The sequence below is a fragment of the Myripristis murdjan genome, chromosome 20 (genome assembly GCF_902150065.1).
Source record: "Myripristis murdjan chromosome 20, fMyrMur1.1, whole genome shotgun sequence".
In the NCBI taxonomy this organism is placed as follows: Eukaryota; Metazoa; Chordata; class Actinopteri; order Holocentriformes; family Holocentridae; genus Myripristis; species Myripristis murdjan.
This window is the reverse complement of record NC_043999.1, coordinates 13,614,571-13,635,714: the sequence shown is the minus strand read 5'-3', so window position 1 is coordinate 13,635,714 and position 21,144 is coordinate 13,614,571. Positions and strand designations below refer to the sequence as shown.

General features: G+C 39.6%; 2 protein-coding genes across 3 annotated transcripts; both read left to right on the top strand.

The window, feature by feature from the left end:
* Positions 1-2,286: 2,286 nt before the first annotated feature.
* On the top strand, positions 2,287-5,515 carry LOC115379233 (uncharacterized). The gene is made up of 8 exons (XM_030079955.1): positions 2,287-2,320; positions 3,202-3,312; positions 3,488-3,632; positions 3,798-3,911; positions 4,119-4,263; positions 4,518-4,666; positions 4,803-4,942; positions 5,364-5,515. The coding sequence occupies exons 1-8, from the start codon at positions 2,287-2,289 to the stop codon at positions 5,513-5,515; spliced, it is 990 nt and encodes a 329-aa protein (XP_029935815.1).
* Positions 5,516-7,237: 1,722 nt separating this feature from the next.
* Positions 7,238-15,887, top strand: LOC115379263 (treacle protein). Of its 2 annotated transcripts, none has more exons than XM_030079993.1 (17): positions 7,238-7,567; positions 8,191-8,234; positions 8,689-8,753; positions 8,857-9,005; positions 9,487-9,547; positions 9,658-9,862; positions 10,015-10,095; positions 10,205-10,297; positions 10,511-10,690; positions 10,866-11,689; positions 12,215-12,718; positions 12,937-13,612; positions 13,708-13,778; positions 13,959-14,102; positions 14,883-15,043; positions 15,206-15,296; positions 15,511-15,887. In XM_030079993.1, exons 1-17 carry the CDS (start codon positions 7,544-7,546, stop codon positions 15,591-15,593), a joined length of 3,456 nt encoding a protein of 1,151 aa, XP_029935853.1. In that variant the 5' UTR covers positions 7,238-7,543; the 3' UTR covers positions 15,594-15,887. The 2 variants fall into 2 exon arrangements, with proteins under 2 accessions (XP_029935853.1, XP_029935852.1); XM_030079992.1 differs by having other exon boundaries at positions 7,239-7,567; positions 13,705-13,778.
* The last annotated feature ends 5,257 nt before the right edge of the window (positions 15,888-21,144 follow it).

The window sequence follows — 21,144 nt, the reverse complement described above, 5'->3', positions numbered from 1 at the left end:
GGTTTATTATGTTCAAGACTTACTAAAAGGGTTTAAACTGAGGAAGAAAGTTTAATTACTTGTTATAAATGAAACTAAAAAATAAAAAAAAGCTTATTTTCTCCAACCCTTTCTCTGCTGCTCTTTACTCTGCACTGCCTCCACCTAAGAAAGCACCTGACAAAAGCTAAGCCAAATATTTATTTAACTCATTTGTTTAGCGTTGCATCACAGCTAATGCAGCATATCCATTTTTGAAGAGCACAGGCAATGTTCCAGATGTGTTGGACGATGATATCATAGTATCAGGACAAACCTTTTCCATTTCTATAACCTATCTGATGTGTGTGGGAGGTAAGACGCTGCGTAAATTGGTTTATCTCTTTATATATGGTCTTTCCATTTTATCTGCAAACATATAACCTGCAGGTGCACTGATAAAGGCTCCTTTTGTTTATTTGGTATGCTGCATCCAGGTGCATTTTCCCCGTCCTATATTTTTTCTATAGATGTTTGTAGTGATGCTTATGTACTGCAGCACTGATTCAACAGATGGAGTCTGTGTGCTTGAACATGGCCTGCAACTGTGGATGGTTGTTTGTTTGGGACAGAAGGTGTGCGGTGAACTTTTCAACTTTTCTTTGCCTATGATATACGCAGCAAGGACAGTGACAGCAAACATATTCAGCACAACCAATTTACTAAACAAATGCAATGGTGAAAAAATGTTGCCAAATGATGCTGCCATGTTCACACTCTCTTTTGACTGTACAGCTGTTCATGTAGTAAGCACAGGGTAAATGAGAACAATTATCAATTAATTAATTAATTAATTACTATTTATCCTGTTATGATGCAGGCACTGCCTGTGAGCATGACAAAAAACTAGGGTGCTGCAGCAAAAGCAAAACAAAACAGAAAACACTGAGTTAAGAAAAACGAGACATTTTAGCTCTTTGTGTTGAATTCTGTGGAGCTCTTTTGAAAAAAGGGATGACTGACTTGGGGGTAGTTGTCTTTCAAAGGCGCACCCAAGGACTGTAGGATTAAAATGTCTTTTCTGAACTTTCGCTTTCATTAAAAACAAAATCAGCCTGCAGGGGGCTACAGGTTGCCTCTAAACAGGTAGTGTGGCTGTACTTTGGGAAGTTTAATCCTGTGTGAGTAGTTTTGCTGCAGCACAGCTATGTATTTGTGTAGAAAAAAATAATTCCAGGCACTCGTGGATTATTGTAAAAGTTAAAAAGCTTCTTCACATTTATCTTTGTCCCATTCCTGGAGCTCTTGGGGTTATTTGTACTTTATACACCAGATGCTCTCCTGAAGACACATTTACTTTATAGCTAGGTATGTTTGCGTTGTTAGTGTATGTGTGCACTATTCAAATGCTGTAGGATAATGTTTGCTAATGAGTAGACAAGAAGGATGTGACCGTTCTGCTGAGTACATTCATTTAATTTCATTTGATGAAAACATTTTAAAAATGGTGAGGATGTTACTGTGGCCCTTTGACTTAAATCCATATGTCCCTTTACCATTAAAAACAAATACATGTGCATTGCATGTATTCATGTATTTTGAATATTTTGCATTGTCTATCAGAGACTGAGGATCAGTTATGAGAGCAGATAGACTGGGTACAATAGGGCATTAACATAACATGGGCTGGCACCTGAAATCAGGATTGTCTAAGGAAAGCTTGGCTCTGCTCCTCAGTTACACAATGCAGTCATGACCTCAGCAACCTACTTAGGAGAGCAAGAAGCCAGAATAGGATATAATCTACTTTTTGTAGATGTGTACAGCAATGCCACCATCCATCTTGTATTCCTCATTTTCAGAGTGCATGGGCAACAAGCAGAGACAAGTGTCAGCCCCATAAAAGGACTCTTTCCCTCCCTGTAAAGTGTATCAAGCTGCTTATGTAAACCTCAACCCTAACCTTTTATTGTCCAGATGTTTACACATGTAATGCGACTGAAAACACAGGCAGTCATGGCATTGGCTGCGTTGAACACATTTGCAGGGTTTTATACAAATCTACACAAAATATGTGCAAAGTCATTCCATCACAAACAAGCATTATAGATGTCTTTCATAATTAGGTGTGGGGGGGAAAGTTTGTTGTCCTTTCTGATTTATGATTCCTTGCACTGAAGCAGAAACATATGGAAGATAAGAGGTGCACGTGATGTGCTGGGTGGTCACAAACCTCGCTGTTGCACAACCAGCTCTTCTATAAAGTAAGCAGACCCCCCCCCACACACACACACACTCCCTGCACAGTCTCTCTGGCTTTTGACACGAATGAGTCGACTCACACAGGGAGGGGCAAGGAAAGGTATGTTTCATTTGTTTCCCTTATGTTATCAGCCTTAATCATATTGTTATATGTTATATATGCTGTGAGCCAGCTTAATTATCCTCAGTAAAATGCAACATGTGATAATGGCATATCTTTGTGAAATTACAGATTGTTTAAAAACTTCAGAACTGTTGTCAATCAGTAGCCTGTTTCAGCCCAGAGTTTGGATATAAATGTCAAAATATCTTTAACAGATAAGTGAAGGGGCAACAGAAGGGATTCATCCATTCACATCAACCTTGGACAGTTTTCTGTAAAGTAAGTAAGTAAAGTTTATTTTGTTTATGTAGCATCTTTCACAGAGCAAAGTCACAAAGTGGTTCAGAGGAGTAAAACAATGGCCTGTCTGGTATACGAGATATGAACGCTCAATAACATTTGAAAATATTATTTATTTGTTTTGATAATATAATATGCTTGAGCAAGGTTTATGAGGAGGCTGAAGACTTATGAAAAAGGCATCATTTAGAAATAGATATCCCTGTGGGAAGTGTGTGATGATAAAGTGATATTGCTATAGTGTTGCTGCTGTGGTTCAGTGTCTTGCTCAGGGACAAGTCAGGGCAGACGCTTCCTGAATCAGAGGTGTGAGTCTTAATTGTCCTGCTTTCTCCTCACACTGCCACCCTGACTGCCTTGCTATGCCGCCATTACTGCCTTAACAACATTTGCCAATCAGAGAGATTCAGTCAACAGCGGCGTGACTTGGCAACATTACAAACAATATCTGCTCATTCACTATAAGCCATTTTTGTTTATGCAGATGTGTACAAAAGCATTAGATCCAAAGCAGGGTATAGATCCAAAAGATGTTTTATACTTTTTGATAAACTGTTTTGCTTTGTTTCTTCCATCAGACTTGACCACAATGGGAAAACATCATTCTGGCCGTCTTGCTGCAATACTGGTGTCTCTTCTTTTCTTTGCAATTAGCTTGGTGTTCAATGGGCTGGCTGTTGTAGGAGTTGGTAGGTTAAACCCTTTTCAACTCTTGTACGCAACAGTGTGTCCCTTTTTCTTCGGAAGCTGTTGGATCGACTTTTGAATGAATACCATGTTGCATGATTACTTGGAAATCTAAAGTTTGTTCATTGATGACAACTCTGTTCATGCTTTTAATTATTTTTCCATTTCCCACCCCAGGTCCCTTTTCGAGCACCACAGGCAACGTGTCTGATGTGTATGACACTCAGGTCACACCCTCGGGATGGACCTTTAACATCTGGAGCGTCATTTACATCTGGCTGATTGCAATGCTTGTCTACATCCTCACTGGTCTCTGTAGAAAGTTAGTTCCGACTATTGATATTATCTCTTTTAAAACTTTAACAAAAAGTCTTAACTTGGTCGAAATTAATCAAAAACAATATGTAACGATTGCCTACATTTTCATGCAATTTGTTTTATTTACATTGAATAAACAGATAATCCATTGGCCTCATTTTGCTTTCAGGAATGGCTATGGCTATGTTTACTGCAAACCTGCGGTGTTGCCTTATGGATTCTTTATCAGCTGGTGCCTCAATATGTGCTTCAACATTGGCTGGCTGCTCCTGTGGGACAGAGGGTAAGGCTCTTTAAAGGAGGTTATTGCTCACTACTGATGCATTCATGCCTTGTGAATAAAAATTACAGTGCATTTCTGTGTCACAGCATGTATTTACAACATGAAAACTGCACACTGCATCACAATATATGGAATATAAGGCTGTAACATTTAACCTGTCCTCTGGAACATGATGATATCGGTGCTGTTGTTTTCCACCTTGTAAAGGTTGATGATTGCTGCGTTGGTGTTTCTTCTCCTGGTTATCTCTACTAACTATGCCATGATTGGCTTCTCCTGCCACGGGCTCCATATTTATGGCCCCTGGCTCAAGAAATACCACAAAGCAGACTTGTGGCTCCTCCGTGTGCTGGTTAGTATGACAGCTATACTTATATTACTGAGTAGTCGAACTTTATGCACTTGCAGGTACCAGCTTATGTTGATCTATTTTACTCAGTGTAGTTAATGGCTGTAGTGGTGCGACAGATAAGATTTTACCTCAGATAATGAAAATCGACCAGTTAGCCAAAGAATGGCTTAAATGTTTTAAATTGGCTGTGTTTCAGCCATAGATGCACTGTACCTATGTGAGAAAATCTTACATACAGTTTAATATATTTACAGGTTCAGAATGGTGTGGCTACATACACAACATGGACAACTATTGCCACTCTAATCAACCTGACGATTGTCCTGTCTTATGATGCAAAGATGTCCCCAACGGACGCTGCCACCATCTCTCTATCCATTTTGACAGCGGTGTTACTGCTGTGGTAGGTGCACCAAAGAGGAGTGCTCTTCAAATTGGAATAAATTTGTCCTAAAAAAAAAAAAAAAAAAAGAAACAAACAAGAGGCTTACCTCAGGGATTTTTTTTTATGTGACATGTTTGTGTTTTGTCTGTCACAGGTTTTCTGTGGAAAACTCTGTCTTGGATAAGCATGTGCGCTACATCCTGACTGTCTACCCTGTCGTGATCTGGGCTCTGTCCGGGAACCTGGACAAAAACTATGATGCTGCGTCTCCCAGCCGCAATGGCATCTTCATCGGTAAGGCTATCACTGAAGAAAGAAAGAAAGAAAGAAAGAAAGAAAGAAAGAAAGAAAGAAAATAATCCACATCAGCAATGGATGGTTAATTTCACTGATACACTGAAGAATGGCAGAAGTAGAATCTAAAAGAAAACTGAAAAATGTATAAAATCTTAATTAACTTAATTTTTTTTTTTGTTAATCTTACCTTCCACCAGTTATTTCCATGGCAAATTAATTTAACAGTTAAAAAGGTAAAAGTGCTTTCACTTGAGTAAAATACTGCACTTCTTTTTCACCTCTGCTGGATGAGGAAATGCTTTAAGGCCTTGGTCTGTCCAAAACTGCATTTGGAGGAAGTAGCAGAAATTCTCGTTGACCGTATCCACCTGCTTACCAGCTGTTTTTTTTTTTTCTTTTTTCTTTTTTCTTCCCTCAGTTGCACTGCTGGCTTTAGCCTGTGTGCTGTTTGTCTGTCGAATTGTGTTGGTGGTTTGGAGGCACATGAACCAGCCACTTTACAGCGACGCCAGCCCTGAGGCCATGTCACCCATGGAGGTTGCAGAGAAGCAGAGGAAGATATTTCAGTAATCATATGGCACAGGCATTTTTTTGTTTTGTTTTGTTTTGTTTTTAACACATGTGATACTCAGTGTTGTGTCTACAGCAGTAGCTTTGTTGATGACACTGTAAAATTATTTTTTAATATATTTTGATACATTCTGCGATGTGAATCAGTGCACTCTGCCATCATTCATGCCACTGTCAGCTCATGAAATACACATTTAAACTTTGTCTGACTGTGAACTGTGAACTTTTTATGGCTCCTCTTACATGTTGACTGCTAACAGCCTTCTTAAGGCCCAGATAAGGAGACTGTTACAACACCATTCCTGGAGAAAGGTGTGTGTTTTGAAGAATCACCTAGAAGACACACCATTGCCACCACCCACCTTGTCAGTATTTGTTTCTCTCCTCAGGGTTTCATGTTTGTGTCGAATGCCAACTCAGATTCCTGTGCTGGTGGTTCTCTTATCCTGACATGTGGTATTTTCTGTGAAATAAAGCATACATCATGGATGATAATAAATATTTTGAAAATTGAAACATAGACATGGATGGGCTTTTATTCACATGGATTAATTTTACATCCACAGGCAACATTATTGGGAATGAGGCAGAATCATATATATCATATATAATCATATATATTTTTTTATGTTACCACAGTACCACAATAATACCACAATAATAAACAAGATTAATGTAGCAGGAAACCACATCTGAGCACATCTAAAACAAAATGAAAATTTAGGTGAGTGAAAATAACTAACAAACTAAATAAATAAAGAGGCAGATAAAAGAAAATTATCATCCAAACTGTAGTACACAAAACACACAGATTATAAATATTTATGTTTTTCATAGCTTTATTGTTATTTGAAGTCTAAGCCGAGGGCCATCACAGATTTAATCCTGTTCAAATCATTTGTCAAAAACATTAAGTATAGATTTACTACTGGAATATTTACGTTTACATATGTAAATCTGGCCAAAACAATAATCATATGCTCAAGTGAAAGTGGTTATTTGCTGCTTGTCTTGCTGTTTGATTGAACTTTTGATTGAGCTGCATTTTCCCCACTCAGCAGAAGATTGTCATAAACACACCACACACATCATAAAGTGTAAATTTGCAAATATCTTGTAATAGCCTTACCTAGAGTTAAAGAACCATCAGGCCTTGTTACAAACTGGAGTATGGGGACCTCCAGGGGGCATCCAGGGGGTTACAAGCAAGGACTTCACAGGAAAATGGAGATCATTATTCTCTTAGTTCACTCTCACTTTAAAAGATAATACGATGAAAGGACGTAGAATGCAGTGATGACTGTTTCAGTATAGAAAGTTGTGCAAATCAAATATTTTAATTCCTCTGTAATTTAAATCACAAGAAAATATAACAAAAAATGCATGAGTGACTATTTTAAAGTTATGTTTTGATCTCTCCACTTGTAATCTATTTGTCAGTGTATGAGATTTAAACAATTTAATACTCAACACAAACCAAAATTTCTTATAATATTATAATCTCTAAAATAAAATCACTTAAAATGAGGGTCCGCGGCTGATGAAAGTAAATTTGGTGGTATACTGAGAGTCCGGATCGTGGAAAAAGTTTGGAAATACCCGGTTAAATGCGTGTCTTTTCAGAAAGTTCATATTATCAGCGCCGCTCCCATGACCTCCCTGACCTCATGTTACAGTTCACCTGCTGGGGGCAGCAACGCGTCAGTCCGCCGGAAATAGCAGGCGTAGAAGAAGAACCTCGTCTCCGGTGCGCGGGATATTCGGAGTTTGTCAACAGCTTCTTTGTTTTGCTAACGCTAGCTAGTGTTTTACCACGTTAGCTCAAAGCCAGCGTAGCAGACCTGCTTTCAGCACATCCAGTGCAAAATATATGTTTTACAAAGCTGTCTTACACGGATGTAAGTGGTGGTTAATTGAGGGCACGTTTTTCTTTTAATAAAGATATGCAAACTTGGTGGCTAACAGTTTGCTAGCCAGTGGCGGACAGTGGGCTCGCGGACCGAAACAGCTGCTTAAACCGAAACCCGAATGGAGACCGAACAGCCCACTCTGGTAAGTTAACTAACATGTTTAAAACATTTACTTGGCACATTCTTCTAGTAACTTCATAGTTATGGTAACGTTACGTAATGTTGCACTCCATGTTACTGTAGCCACAACAGCGCAATACGAGGGTTATGTTACCCGTTACCGTTACCCTCAACAGGGTAACGGGTAACGTTATGGGACATAAAACCGGAGACATAACCTTTAGTTTAGGCAAAGTCTCCGCAGCACGATGTAGTTACACGCCCACATCGCCCACCGCCCGGAGCCACAACAAACACCTTATGATGGTTTGTTGCGACATCATCTCTGTCAGTGTGTCTGTACTGCAGCAGTATAATCCAGAACTTAATCCCGGAATCCGCGCGTCTTTTTAATAATATTGAACGGAATATATGTCACATGCATGTGACTTTTCAGGATCAGGATTTCAGATTTTGTACTATCTACTTAGGTTAACTACGATTTCCTTATTTTTTCACCTTTGGTCTTCTTGATCAGGGAGGATTGAGGGACCATGAAGCTAAGTATGTTGCCAGAAAAGACAGTTGTCAACTTTGCACAGTAGCTCTGGTAAATAGATGCTGTTCAAAACAACAGGACTAACTCCTGTTATTGCCTGTTCACAGAGGAGACCACAGAAGAGGCTCCACTACTTCCTAGACAAGGAAAGGTATGTTTAAGTTGTCAAATATTCCAAAATTATTTACTTATCAAATGCTTTTCCTGTGTTATGTTTTAATTCCAGTCATTTGTGAATGTGAACAATTTCCTAAAGCCAGAGAGCAGAGAATTTGGATGCAAACATGGCTGTCAGCAGGTGCAGAGTCTGAGCTTTCTGCTCTGGAGTCTGACACTGAGGATGTGCTGTGCTTGTTTTTATACATAAATGAACCTTGATCTGTTCTGATGACATGTATCCTTCTCCACAGTAAATTGCAGAGATGCTCTACCAGACATCTTTACCATTTCTCACGATTAAATGTTGTTGACTATCACAGTGGCTTAAATGGAGTGGTATTACCCTTTTTAACAAAAAATGTTTTCCATTTACTGAAGTTGCCTTTGAATCTCAAAATTTTTGTCTGGTAATAATAAAATTTGTCAATCATCATTTTGGTTTTCAGTTCATCTACACAATGGGCAGGAAAAGTGACTCTGCAAGACATTGACAGGCTGTTCGATGACTTGGGTAAATTTGTGATTAAGTTCTGTTGTAATAATTTACGCAATTTATTTTACATATTCTGTAATAATAACATTATCTGCTAACCAATACTTTGGAATTCATGCAGATTCAGCCTCGGATGGTGTTGATGAGCTTCTTCCTGTTTCTCCACTGCTTAAGACTTCCTCTAAGCCAGAGAAAGCAGAGATGGAGAGTGAAGCTTCACCAGTGCCATGGAAAGGCCATCATAATGAAAAACATCAAGTTTGTCAAATGGTAATGTACAATCTGTCGGGAGATTTTTGCCTCTTATAAGTAAATTGTCAAAAATGCGTTGATGCTTCTCTCTTGACATAAAAATCAAAGCAAACTTGCCATCAAGTGGTCAAAATGTTGGGAGCAGTTTGTGGTAGTGGCCGCACATGGAGTGAAAAGGTCTTCAATGGTTGATTTGTGTTGGCAGAGCAAGCCTATCTTTAGTGTTGTAGGGCTACTAAAACCAAAGATATTTAACGTTTAAAATGGATGATGCCTTTCCACTTCAGCTGGTATTGAGCCAGAAGTGTTACTGCCTTGTAAATTAAATTTGCTTGGCTTTATTGTTGTGATTCACGGCTGTTCAGTGCTGTTGTATCCTCACTTATTGACCAGTTAGCTCTGCTTCTTGCTTTTTACATCTGTGGATTTTTATGTAGATTCTGCAGTTGTACATCATTTGGTTGGCCTGCCATCCAGTAAGAGTTTCTTTACTCTTTAGATTCCTGAAGGAGATGTCCTGCAAACACCAGTGAAGTCAGTGGGTGAAAAACTTGACATGGGTAAGAAACTTGCACTTACATGGTGCTGAGAAGATGATTGGGCTCTTAATTGTTTTATGAGGGATTCATTTAAATATTTAAACAATAAATGCTCATGTTTCTTGTGGTAGATATGTTCAGCCCATTTAAAGGGCATGGACCAATGAAAACGTCTAGCCCCATTGAGTGGAATAAAGATGTGGAGGAGCCAGATGATGAAAAAGACAGAACCGTGTCCCCAATTCTCTTTGCCTGTGAGGATGATGTACAGGAAGAGCTGAAGATGATACCTCTCCCCATCCAGAAACCCCCTCAAAGTGGGCAAATCACAGAGAAGTAAGGAGTGTTATGTAGTAATGCCTTTCAGTTGCTGACTTTCTGTGGGTAATGCTGTTTTTATAAAGTGTACTGCAAAATGTACTGCAAGTCATAATGTTTTAACTAGTTAATTTACACCATGTGTCCCTTTTAATGTCCCTTCATTCTAGGAGTGGTGATGCTGATTTGGAGTCTCCTCCAAACAAGTTTGCTTTAAGTTCTGCTCACACTAAGAAGATGGAGTCGTCACGGTGAGGCTTGTTAAAACTTTATCAACACAATGGTTTCTTCATGCTCAAGAATGTATAATGTTTATGCCCCAGGTGTGTTAATTTGCTGTACACTGACTGTCTTCTGCAGCAAGGAAAGCAGCAAAGAGATTGACCCGGTTACAGATAAAACAGTCAAGAAATGTCCAGCACCAGCCTCTGAGGATCCCAAGACAACAACAATGTAAGAACTGATGTTTTTGTTTTTATCTTGTAAGACATTGTTTTGTCCTATTTAATCAGCCAGACAAGGCGGTCAGTCATTATGAAAATATGATATTGCGAACACCTTTTCAGTCTAAACATTTCATGCAGCAATACATTGATTCATTTTCTGTGCTGTTGTAGAGCTTTTAGTCAGTAACTTGGGTTGTTTTTGCATGTTCCTGATTACCAGGCAGGGCAGTGCAGACCCACCAGTGTCAGGAGTGAGGCAGGAGCCTCAACACTCCACTCATGAGAAGAAGTCAGAAAGTGTGTGCAGGCAGCTGCCGGTGGAGCTGTGCAGCCGTGTGGGAAAAGATGTGTCTACTTTTCTCCAGAGGGTTAGAGACGCTGGGCAGACCAAACCTGCATGGTGAGCTCATATGTCACTGCCACTTCTTTTTTTGATGCCTTTTTATCTTCTTGACAGAAAAATGGTAATAATCGAAATAGCTTTATATAATAGAGGCTTCTGTATTAACCCTTGTGCCCTCACCTGTTCACCCTCGTGGAAGAATGAATAATCCATTTATCATTTCTCTTTTAAGTCCCAAGAGGCCACTGTCTCAGAAAGTACCCGCTCCTCCTCCTGAGCCAGAGGATGACTTCTGCATCCTGGAAGATGACACACCTCTTTTGTTCTCCATCCCAAGTAAAACAGCCCACAGCAAGAGTGTGTCTAAGCAGAAGAAGCAGAGCAAAACTTCCAGCACTGATGAAGAAAAATCAGCTAACAAGGGGACAAAGGACAGCCAACCAGAGAAGGTGGAAAAACAGCAGGAATCAGTGCAGACAAAGAGCCAAGAGGAGAGTCAGGCAGATCATCAGAAAACAAAGAAGAAAAAAGGGAAAGGCAGTGATTCAGACATTACTTCAGTATCCACAGCACAAATGAATCCTGTTGGTATGAAGGCAACGGAGCCTGCAGATGAGAGTAGTGAAGATGCATTCAGCAGTCAAGAAGACTTTCCTGCCGGTGACCTGATGGAAGAAGCTAAACAGAATAAAAAGAAGCATAGCAGGATCCCATCTAAAGAAAGAAAAGCTGCTGACAAGGCAGACGACCAACTTAGAGTTGGTGCCACCAGTGATTCTGTGAAAGGAAAATCTACTCTCAAAAGAGAAAAACCTCTGAAGGTTTCGGAGGTGAGGACGTCAAAGCCCATAAAAGATGGTAAAGAAAATGCCAGAAAGACTAAAGTCAAGTCGTCACAGCAGACCAGAGAAAAGCCTCAGGCCAATAATTCAGTACAGGAGCCTGTCTCTGTAGAAGCTCTGATGAAGCGAAACCACGAGCAGAGCGACGAAGAGCACCAAGAATCTGTAGACCTGCATTCTCCACAGCAGGAGGACGAGCAACATTTCAGTCCAGGTAACGTCCTCCTGCCATTTAAATCTTATATATATATATATATATATATCTAAATATATATTATGGTTTGTTATGAAATAGCAACTGTTAAAAACTAATACGCTAGTTTTGTGGCCTATAGCAGCTAGTAAAGTGTCATTTGTTAATGATTGGTGGAATAAGCAATCATTTTGAAATTATAAACCAAATGTTACACAGCTTTAATGAACTGAATTGGAGAGGGAATTTATGCAATCATCAAATATTAAAGCTTTTCATACTCAGCTGAATTTTATGTTATTGTAGTGCTAACAGTTCTGAGCAAAATGAAGTGGTCATATCCACCAAAAAATCTCCTGGAAATATGAGATGCCACCCATCTTTTACTCCTTATTGTCACTGCAGATTTAGCCATGGAGGAAGACAATGATAAAAGTGCAACTGTCTCACAACAAACTTAGTAAAACCAGTGTTTTTTTGCTTATATTTCTATAAAATTAAATGCTCTTTCTTAAAAATGCTCTGTTTTTGGCTTTTGTGCCCTAGCTGAAGAAATCATGAAACCTGAAGTGCAAAGAGAAGTGGCATCAGCAGATCCAGCAAATGGAAAGGCCAAGCAGATCAAACCCTTGATAGATGGAGAAGAGAGCTCACCTGAAAACAGCCAGATGCTTGGCAAACGGAAAAGGAGGAAGCCTGGAGAGTGGTGGCTGAGCTGCCCTCAGATCGCAGAGGAAACAAAGGTTAATGATGTCCCACCTGTGCTCAAGAAGTCAAAACAGAAGCTCAGAGCAGAAGTATTTTCACCTATCAAGCCAAGGAAGGCTGAAGATTTAGGTGAGAGGATTCAGTCTGTGCTGTCACCCAGTCAGACTACAAAGCAGAAAGCTGAGAAAAAGAAGACCAAGCTGAATAAAAAGAAAACAAGGACAGTAGAAACTTCAACAGACCAAGAATCTAATGTGGCAGAAGAGCTTCAAGACCAGGAGCAGCAGGTTCTGGATCAGGACTCTTATGACTTCCCACAACGAGAGCACACCCACGCCGCAGGTAAGATAAGGGGTTTTTCCCACAGATGAGCTCACGGTTAATTCTTCATTAAAACAACATAGTTCTTTCCCAAGCATTTCAGTTGATGTTTTTAATGTGTAATCGTTTTATTTAGGTAGATAGTCTTGATGTGTTGTAAAAATTCACAGATGGATTTCTAAAAATTAGATTTATGAGATTTTGACATACTAACATGCTTCATATGTGATATTTTACAGGGGATAAGATTTTTCACAGAACATACCATCGTACCCCTGATGCAAAAGGGCCCAGAACACCAGCCCCTCCCCCTCCCAGAAGATCGCAAATTGAGTGTGTCGAAACGCCATTACTCGGGAAACAGAGGAGAAAACGCATCAGTAAGAGGTTGGAGGTTAATGAAATCTCTGAGAATGTGGAGAGACTCGCCTCACAACCCCAAAAACTGAATCCAAAAAATCCCAAAACTCAAAAGCTGAGAGGAAAGCAGTCTAAACAACTGAAATCCCCTGCACTTGGAATCCCCAAAAACGGCAACGTGGCGGTCTCTCCAAAGCCACTGGGTGGTGCTCCTGAACCCCTGCTGAAACAGAGACCGCTTTCGGCTCCAAAGTCTGTTAAACGATCTTTGGCCACATTTAAAGACATCTTCAGCTCACCAACGGGGAACCCTACTGTGACCAGCAGTAGAGGCACATGTCAGAGAAGGAGACAGGAGGAGCGGCCTGTTCAGAACAGCCATGTCATGGGACATCCTGCTGAGGACCCTGCGCAGGTTTCTGTCTCTGACTCTGTCAGACTCGACAAGACTGACAGTGTCGTGGTCACTATGGACGCCTCAGAGCCTAAAAAGAAACGTGACAGGCCTTTGAACCCCGAGATCCTAAGGGACAGCAAATGTTACACAGAGAGCATGTAAGGCACAGTCTAAATATTGACACTATTAATCTTTGCTTTTATTAAAATTAAAAATAGGCATGTTTTGATGATTTTCCTTGGTTTTTTAGCAGGTTAAAACACCTCAGCAGTGGGCCGTCCTCCATGATTGAGTTGGAACAGTATGAGGAAAATGAAGACTGCAGTATGTCCTATACATTTGTTCATATACATAACCATAAACTAAAAGTATCAAAGGATTGCTGAGAGTAAAGTTTGTTCAATTTGTAGACATGGTCTGTTTTCTGACCTCACTAAGCCAACCTAACACTTTTTCATGTGTAATTAAACTTTTCCTTCTGTCCTTACTATTCGTTTGTTGTAGCTCTGCCGTCATCCAAAGATGTCCATCTTCTCCTGTCTGAATCTGAGTTCTGCGCTCCTCCTCTCAGGCCGCTGGTCCTACAGGTTAAGGATAAGGCCAACCTCGCTGAGTGGCTCAGGAATCTGTGGCCAGTCACTGTCGGCAGTAAGAAAACATAAAATCTGATAAAATATCAATGAAAGCACACTATATATGGCCTCTTGAATAATGTGTTAATGCAGTTTATTGCCAAAGCTGTGAATTCATACAAACTTTTATTTAACTCAGGGAGGGCCAGTTGAGAGCAAGATCTCATTTTCAACAATATCCTGTTTAAAAATATATATAAATTAAGGTATTCAGTGTAGTGTAGGCTTCATAAACACACTGGGTTATGTTTACATTTGTAATTTCACACCAAAACATATTGTATGTCCTAATAAATATGCTGAATACACAAAGCCATAGTTTGAATATTTTGAAAGTTGCATTGTTTATAAATGTACTCTTAAAAATGCAAGGAAGCTGATTAAAATCTGGCAGTTGTTAAAGTAGTCATTAAGTCATTAAATGTAGTCATTAAATGTGTCTGGGTGATATGTACAAAATAAGCATGATGATAGGAAATTATTTTTATGTTTTAGTGATAACTGCTATCATATGCAAAATCCCATGTTCTATAATTAACACTGAATTGCATGGTAATATAAAGTGCAAAACAGACGTCTTCTGATCTGAGACATTTTAATTGTTTGCTTTTTGACATTCATTAAGACAACAGAATTGTTGATAACAGTATCACTTCATCATCTTTTTACTCTACTGAAAGATAAACAGTACTGAATTGTTTCCCAGCCCTGCCACAATGTGTTTTTTTTTTTTTTTTTTACTATACCTGGAATAAACTATGCTATACAAATAAAGTTTTGTTTGCTTGCTGTGCAGATGAAGGCGAGGTAACTCCAGACCACTTTAATTGGTACTTCTACCAAGGCAGAGCGATGGGCCTTCATGTAGATCTGCATTGTGGGTCCTTCTGTAACGGAAAGATGTTGCTGGGCTCCTACATGAAGAAACCACTTTGGGTGGATCACAGTGCAACAACTGTGAGTAAACTGTGCACACTCAGTGCTTCTCATATATGGCTCTGCTGTGCTCTCTCTTTATTGGGCATCCAAAACTCCAGTGATGAGCAATGAGGCAAAGGAAGAGAAGGATAAACTCACTAAATTGAGCTGCCTTTAACCAAGCTTCTTCTGTTTTTAAAGGTTTTTAACATCTTGACAAGCTGTGTGAGTGTGACCATCAATGGCCAGGTGTCCCATTTTAACCCAGGACAGTCCTTCATGGTGCCACATGGTGAGCATATGATTTATCAGTATTAAATTGTGTATTTCTAGTTTAGTTTGCAAATTGTATCTTAATCTGCCTCTTGTTAAATGTAATAGTGACCAGTGATGAGTGATGACAAGAGAAAAGGCTTTTCAGTAATGCATTAAAAATTATAATCTTGGTCTTTGTTATATTCAAATGTTTATTTTGTTGTTCCTTACTTTGTTGTTGTGTCACACAGAACATGCGTACAGCATCCAAAACCTCACTGAAGAGCCTGCAGTGCTGTACTTCAACCGGATGCTGGCAGGAAGTCTAGACTGAGTCTGTCAGCGGCAGATCCCAGCACCCCCCGTCTCTGCATTTTAAAAATGTCGGTTTAAAAAAGATATTTAATTTTTTTTTTCTATACTTGGAACAGAGAAAAGCATTTTTGGTGGCTGATCTATTAAAATATCAAGGATTTGTAAATAGAAAAAAAGTTTGACTGTAATTTTGTTTTTCAGTAAATGCCTGTCATTATTTATGATCATAAACTGCATTTATAATGACGGCCTAGATACAGCCAACAGCATTGCTAAGGAATTGTAAATAATAAAGGTTTGTGGTTTTTCACTATTTGAGTTCAGTTTGACCTTTTTCTATGACAGTGTGTAGGCGTTGGTTGTGTCCTCTGAGGGGCAGTGGACCACTGTACTGTAATGACCGCTTGTTTGAAACACATGCAGAGAGCACTCATCACACACAAACACACACACACACACAGGGCTGCAACATGACAGGAGCACCACAGCACACTGTAGCTTTGTGTAAACCTGGTTTTCATCATACATTCTCATCCACTTAAAAGGGTGCACACTTTAAAGAGTATGTATGTATGCAGTCAGCTTTCCTCACCTATTTTTGGTTATATAAACCCAACTGGTTGTATGTAAAGGGGAACAGGATAGGATGAGCCAGTGTTTACAATTTATGCATGTACTGCATAATCAATATATGAAACAACAATTGCTATATATACAAGATGTGTATAATTAATGTCGTTATTACATCTAAACAATTTATGCACCTATTTCCTCTGAGCACCCCCACCTAAATGCAAATACATAGTTTTATATGGTCTTGAAATGCATGAAATAACTCCCCTGCAAACAGTCTTGCCAGAAGATGTTTAAAATCGCACAATACATCACTCCTAGTATCGTGTGTTCTGGTCAGATTGGCACCACTACACATTGCATGTCATAAAAATGTAAGCATAATATTTCCCTCTGTGCATTATAGCTTGTCCATATGATTGGATTGGTCTCTCTTTTCATTTGGGGTAGCTGTGTGTAGACTCTAAACTCTACCACTTTGTTAGACCAGCAGCCATTCTATTTTATTTTCAATGTGTAATGTAGTTTAATGTACATTCAATCAGGGAGACTGCCTGTGTGCACTTATCATCCTCTCCCTCTACTTCAGTCACCTCTAAGAGGAGCTGCTCTCTCCCAGTGTCCTACAAACCTTCACGGTGCAAAGCTTCTCCCGCTCTGTGCAGTCAAACTCTCCTGACTTCACATATTCCTGTAGCAGAGTGCCCATATAAAGAACCAATACTAAAAATCCAAATGAGTTATGATATGTAGGTCAATTCCTCTGATTTGGATGAGTTTAAGGAAATCATGCTGGTAGTGTATTGGGCTTTAATCAGTATGAACCTCAGTAACACTTCACAACAGGGGTATAAATCATATGCTTATGCGATGGATGACTCATGATGCATCAATTAATGCAGGATGTATCGTTAATTGATATGTGACCAATATTGCTGGATTCCTCTTACATAAAAGTTTATTCCAGGACCATGCATTTGCTCAGCCTCTGATATAAATAAATGAAAGAATAAAAAAATTATCATCATATTCCATGAGAATAGACCCAATGACTTTTTTGACACATCTACCACATCATGATTAGAGGATGGGTGGTTTATTTTTTTTAATTAGGGCCCAAGCGCTGAAACAGCGCAAAGCCCTATTGTTATTGTAGTGTTTTTTTTCTTTTTCTTTTTCTTTGTATTTGTGTTGCTGGAAGCGGTGGAGTGTAGCATATGTATAGGGAAATATGCACGTGGCGTTCTCCACAGAGTCCTAGAGATCATGTACGTACTCTTCTAAAATCTATGATCCCAAGTTACTTTTCTGCATGGTTGCCAAAAGATGCATCTGATCTTGTTTTTATGTTCCAGATTTTACTTTTGTTTTATGCCTTTACATTTATTTTATGGGTTGGGTTATTTTATGGGTGTTTGACTAATTTTAAGCTTTGACCAATGCATTATGCGCTTATAAGTGAGTGTTTTTATTTATTTATTTATTTGTAGGGACACTGTATTGACTTACATTCATTCTCTACAGCCTTTCCCTAATCTTAGCTTACCCTAACCCTACCCTAACCCTAATTCTAACCTTAACCCTAAACTTGAGCAGTAAGCCAGAATTAGCACACACACACACACACACACACACACACATATCAGGGAAAGTGGCACTCCCACGCCCACAAAACACACATCTCTTTGTGGGCACTAACCATACCAAATGTTCCATCGTGAAACATTTACTGACCCACTTTATGGAGCCTGACTTTGGTGTCTGTAAGAGTGAATCTGGTCTTTTCCTTGCCACAACACAACTGAAGACTTTATAATGAACTGACACCAACACACTTCCTTAATAGGATCCCTGGGACTGTTATCACTTTTATATATTTTGACACCTCACACAGGAGTGTTTCTTTAGTTTGTAATTATTTGTGTAATAAATTAAATTCTTTATAGCTCCCTATGTGGGGATTCTCTTCACTATATAATGATGGTGTTACCATTATAATTGTCCATTTTATGTCTGCAGGATAAATCATGTCTGTCACTGATGGAAACATCCTGGAGGAGCCTCTGGTGCCAAGGCAGAGTAAACAAATCAAAATCCCAAACTTTGATATCAATAATGGAATAGAATAGATGTTTCAACAGAGTGACTTCAAAGCCTGATGCTCTGATGATTTATAGTTTTTGAATTTGTAGTTCTAGCTGTGCACAAGCTGTGCGACAGACGTGTCCTGTGCATGGTGCACTGGCAGTCTAACTTGCCTCTTGGCAGGATCTCTTCCAGAGAGGAGGATGCTCCAACCACCAGAGCATACACGAGAATGGCCTCCCAGGTCTTTAATTATAAACCAAGTCTATGACCAAATATGCTGCCTGTAACACAAACATCTGTGCATGAGGATAGTGAAATGACTGCATGTGCTACTTGCATATTTACTTTTCCTTGCTGTCTGCTCTTGTATGAAGAACTGAATAAAACAAGTTCCCAAAGGAGTTAGTATTTGACAGAAGGAAAATTGTCTTGACCTCAAAAGAGTCAATAGCTCATAAACCCGAGCATCCTTGAGCAAATATTCCCAAGTTGCTGACTTAACGGCAACTTAACCGTCATAAGTCAAAGTGACACAACGCCAGGCCGAGAGTAGTGAACTGTCTGAGCAAAACTTTCTACCATTTGGGGATGAGGTGGTGGATTCATGTCGGCCCTGCTGTGTGTTTGCTGTCATTGTTGCGACGCCACATGGAGAGTGAGTAATCTGTGTCCTTTGACTGGAGCTGGATTGTTAAAGGTTACACAGCATCTTGCTTTGGGAGGCCCTTTGGTTCACATAGACTGAGTTAACATTTAAAACCGTATTGATATTGTGGAGACAGGTCATTCTGGATATCACATGTGTGACGGCGGGGGAGGGTGGAGGGCAACCTGTTGTCACGAATGGATTTGCTTATCCATCGATTTCTCTGATACTTTTTGCTGCACATGCCGTATGCTCACTCCGTGTCTACCTGCTGGGTGAATCCTGTGCTGCCCCAAATGGAAGAGTTCAAAATGTATTCTTATTGATTCGTTTTTGGTTTCATCCATCAAAGCGAAGTAAGAGATATTATTTGATACCATCATAAAGCTTATAAAGGTAAATGGCGAGAGAAACGGGCGAGAGAAACGGGCAATGCATCTGGCATAAGTGTATTTGAAGCAGACATGACTTGCTATTTAACTGGCATCATCATCCTACATACCACTATGGCTTGCTGTTTTTATTTCTCATGTTGAGTTTTGATGAGGCCAACTGTGTTTTTGTTAACTGCAAACTCCAGAAATCTGCTGTGTATAATGCACTGAGGACAGTGCGCAGCCACTAGAGGTGAAAAATTAATAAGACAGAGGTAAATAAACAGCTGGGTAGATAAATAAATTGACTGAGAGAGGGAGGGAGTGACTGTCTTACCTCCCGCCAAACAAACTGCAGAGTGAATAGTGGATGGGCGCTGCTTTAAGCCTGCTGGAGAGATTTCAGTGACCTTTGTTGTTGACTTCGCTTCAGTAAATCATGTTTTTGGTGCAGTGTTTGTGCTTATGTTGTCTGATTAGATGTGCTTCTTTTTTTATCCAAAGGAGCTGTGACTGAAATGCTTATCAGTAAAGAATTATTGCTCTGTGAAAATGAACCTCCAGACACTTTGTTTACTCTTTGTTGGCAAAATGGAGTGGTGGGGATTTTGTCATTTAATTCAATGACAGCTTTTCCGAAGCAGTGTGAGGTGATACAAGCCCACTGAACTATAGCGTGGGACAGCTGTGTTTACATTTTCAAAGAACTGAGCGAGCCTGTAGTAGCTGTATTCAAACATGAGGAGGAAACAATGCTGACCTAAATCCTGGCTTCCAGTGAACCATATCAATAATTAGAGTATATTAATTAGAGCCTACAATAACATGTGCTGTAACTCAACTTTGCGTCGCCAGGAAATGATTTGCTCCACACAAAGGCCATACAAGTTTTCAGTGATTAGTCTCTGTTTCAGGTCTAGGAACAGACTGTCAGCATTGAGAATAATTTCCTGCTATTGTTGAAGTTGGCTGTAAACAATTTATTTGGGGCTACACTGGGGCAAACAGGCACAAGACCATAAAATAAATACCTTACGTGAAGGTGCTGTGCATGCTGTTGTGTGTTGCTCTTATGAATCATGCTCTGACAGTCAAGCAAATAACAGGAAAATAGCCTCTCTTGATAATCGCTTATAGTCAATATAAAAAAAGTGTTACCATTGAATCAAAAAATAACATTTTTCTTCAGCAGGTACAGTAAAAGAAAGGACTTTGGACTTGCTGACAATAGCGCAGGGACATATTGATAAATAACTCAACCTTGGTGCATGCTGGCACACGGTGCAAGGGTAAAAGGATTTCAAATCAACTTCCCCACATTGTGCGCTGGCAACGCAAACTGAAAATGGATCGACATTTTGGTGTCAAAACCTTCATCTGAACATAACACATGTGCAAACAGAGGAAACAATATATAGCCTGTTGGTCCAATTGTCGGCAAGAGAAAGTTCAAGTCATATCAGGACATGCATGATATACACAATCACGCGGTGTAGAAATAGAGAAAAAATATTTATATTATACTTTTCCAAAGGCAATTTAGGTAATCAACAACACAGGATGTTTGAGGGAGAGACTGTATGCCTGTGATATTCCTTTCAACGTATATTAACTTGTTCTGATGAAGGTTTTAACACTGAAACATTTTTCATGAGCACAAGCACAGTCTGCGGGAGCTCATCTAAAATTTTGTGCTAGGCTTCGTCTTCGTTGTCTCCCACTGACAACGGCACACTTTGAAGAATAAGGACTTGTCCTGTATACGGGGCCAACAGTAAACAGCACACATATATGCTGCTCTAACTATGCATACTGCAAAAAAAACAAACAAAAACAAAAACATCTCCATCATAACAATTCATTTACTCTCATATTCAGAGTTAAATTCT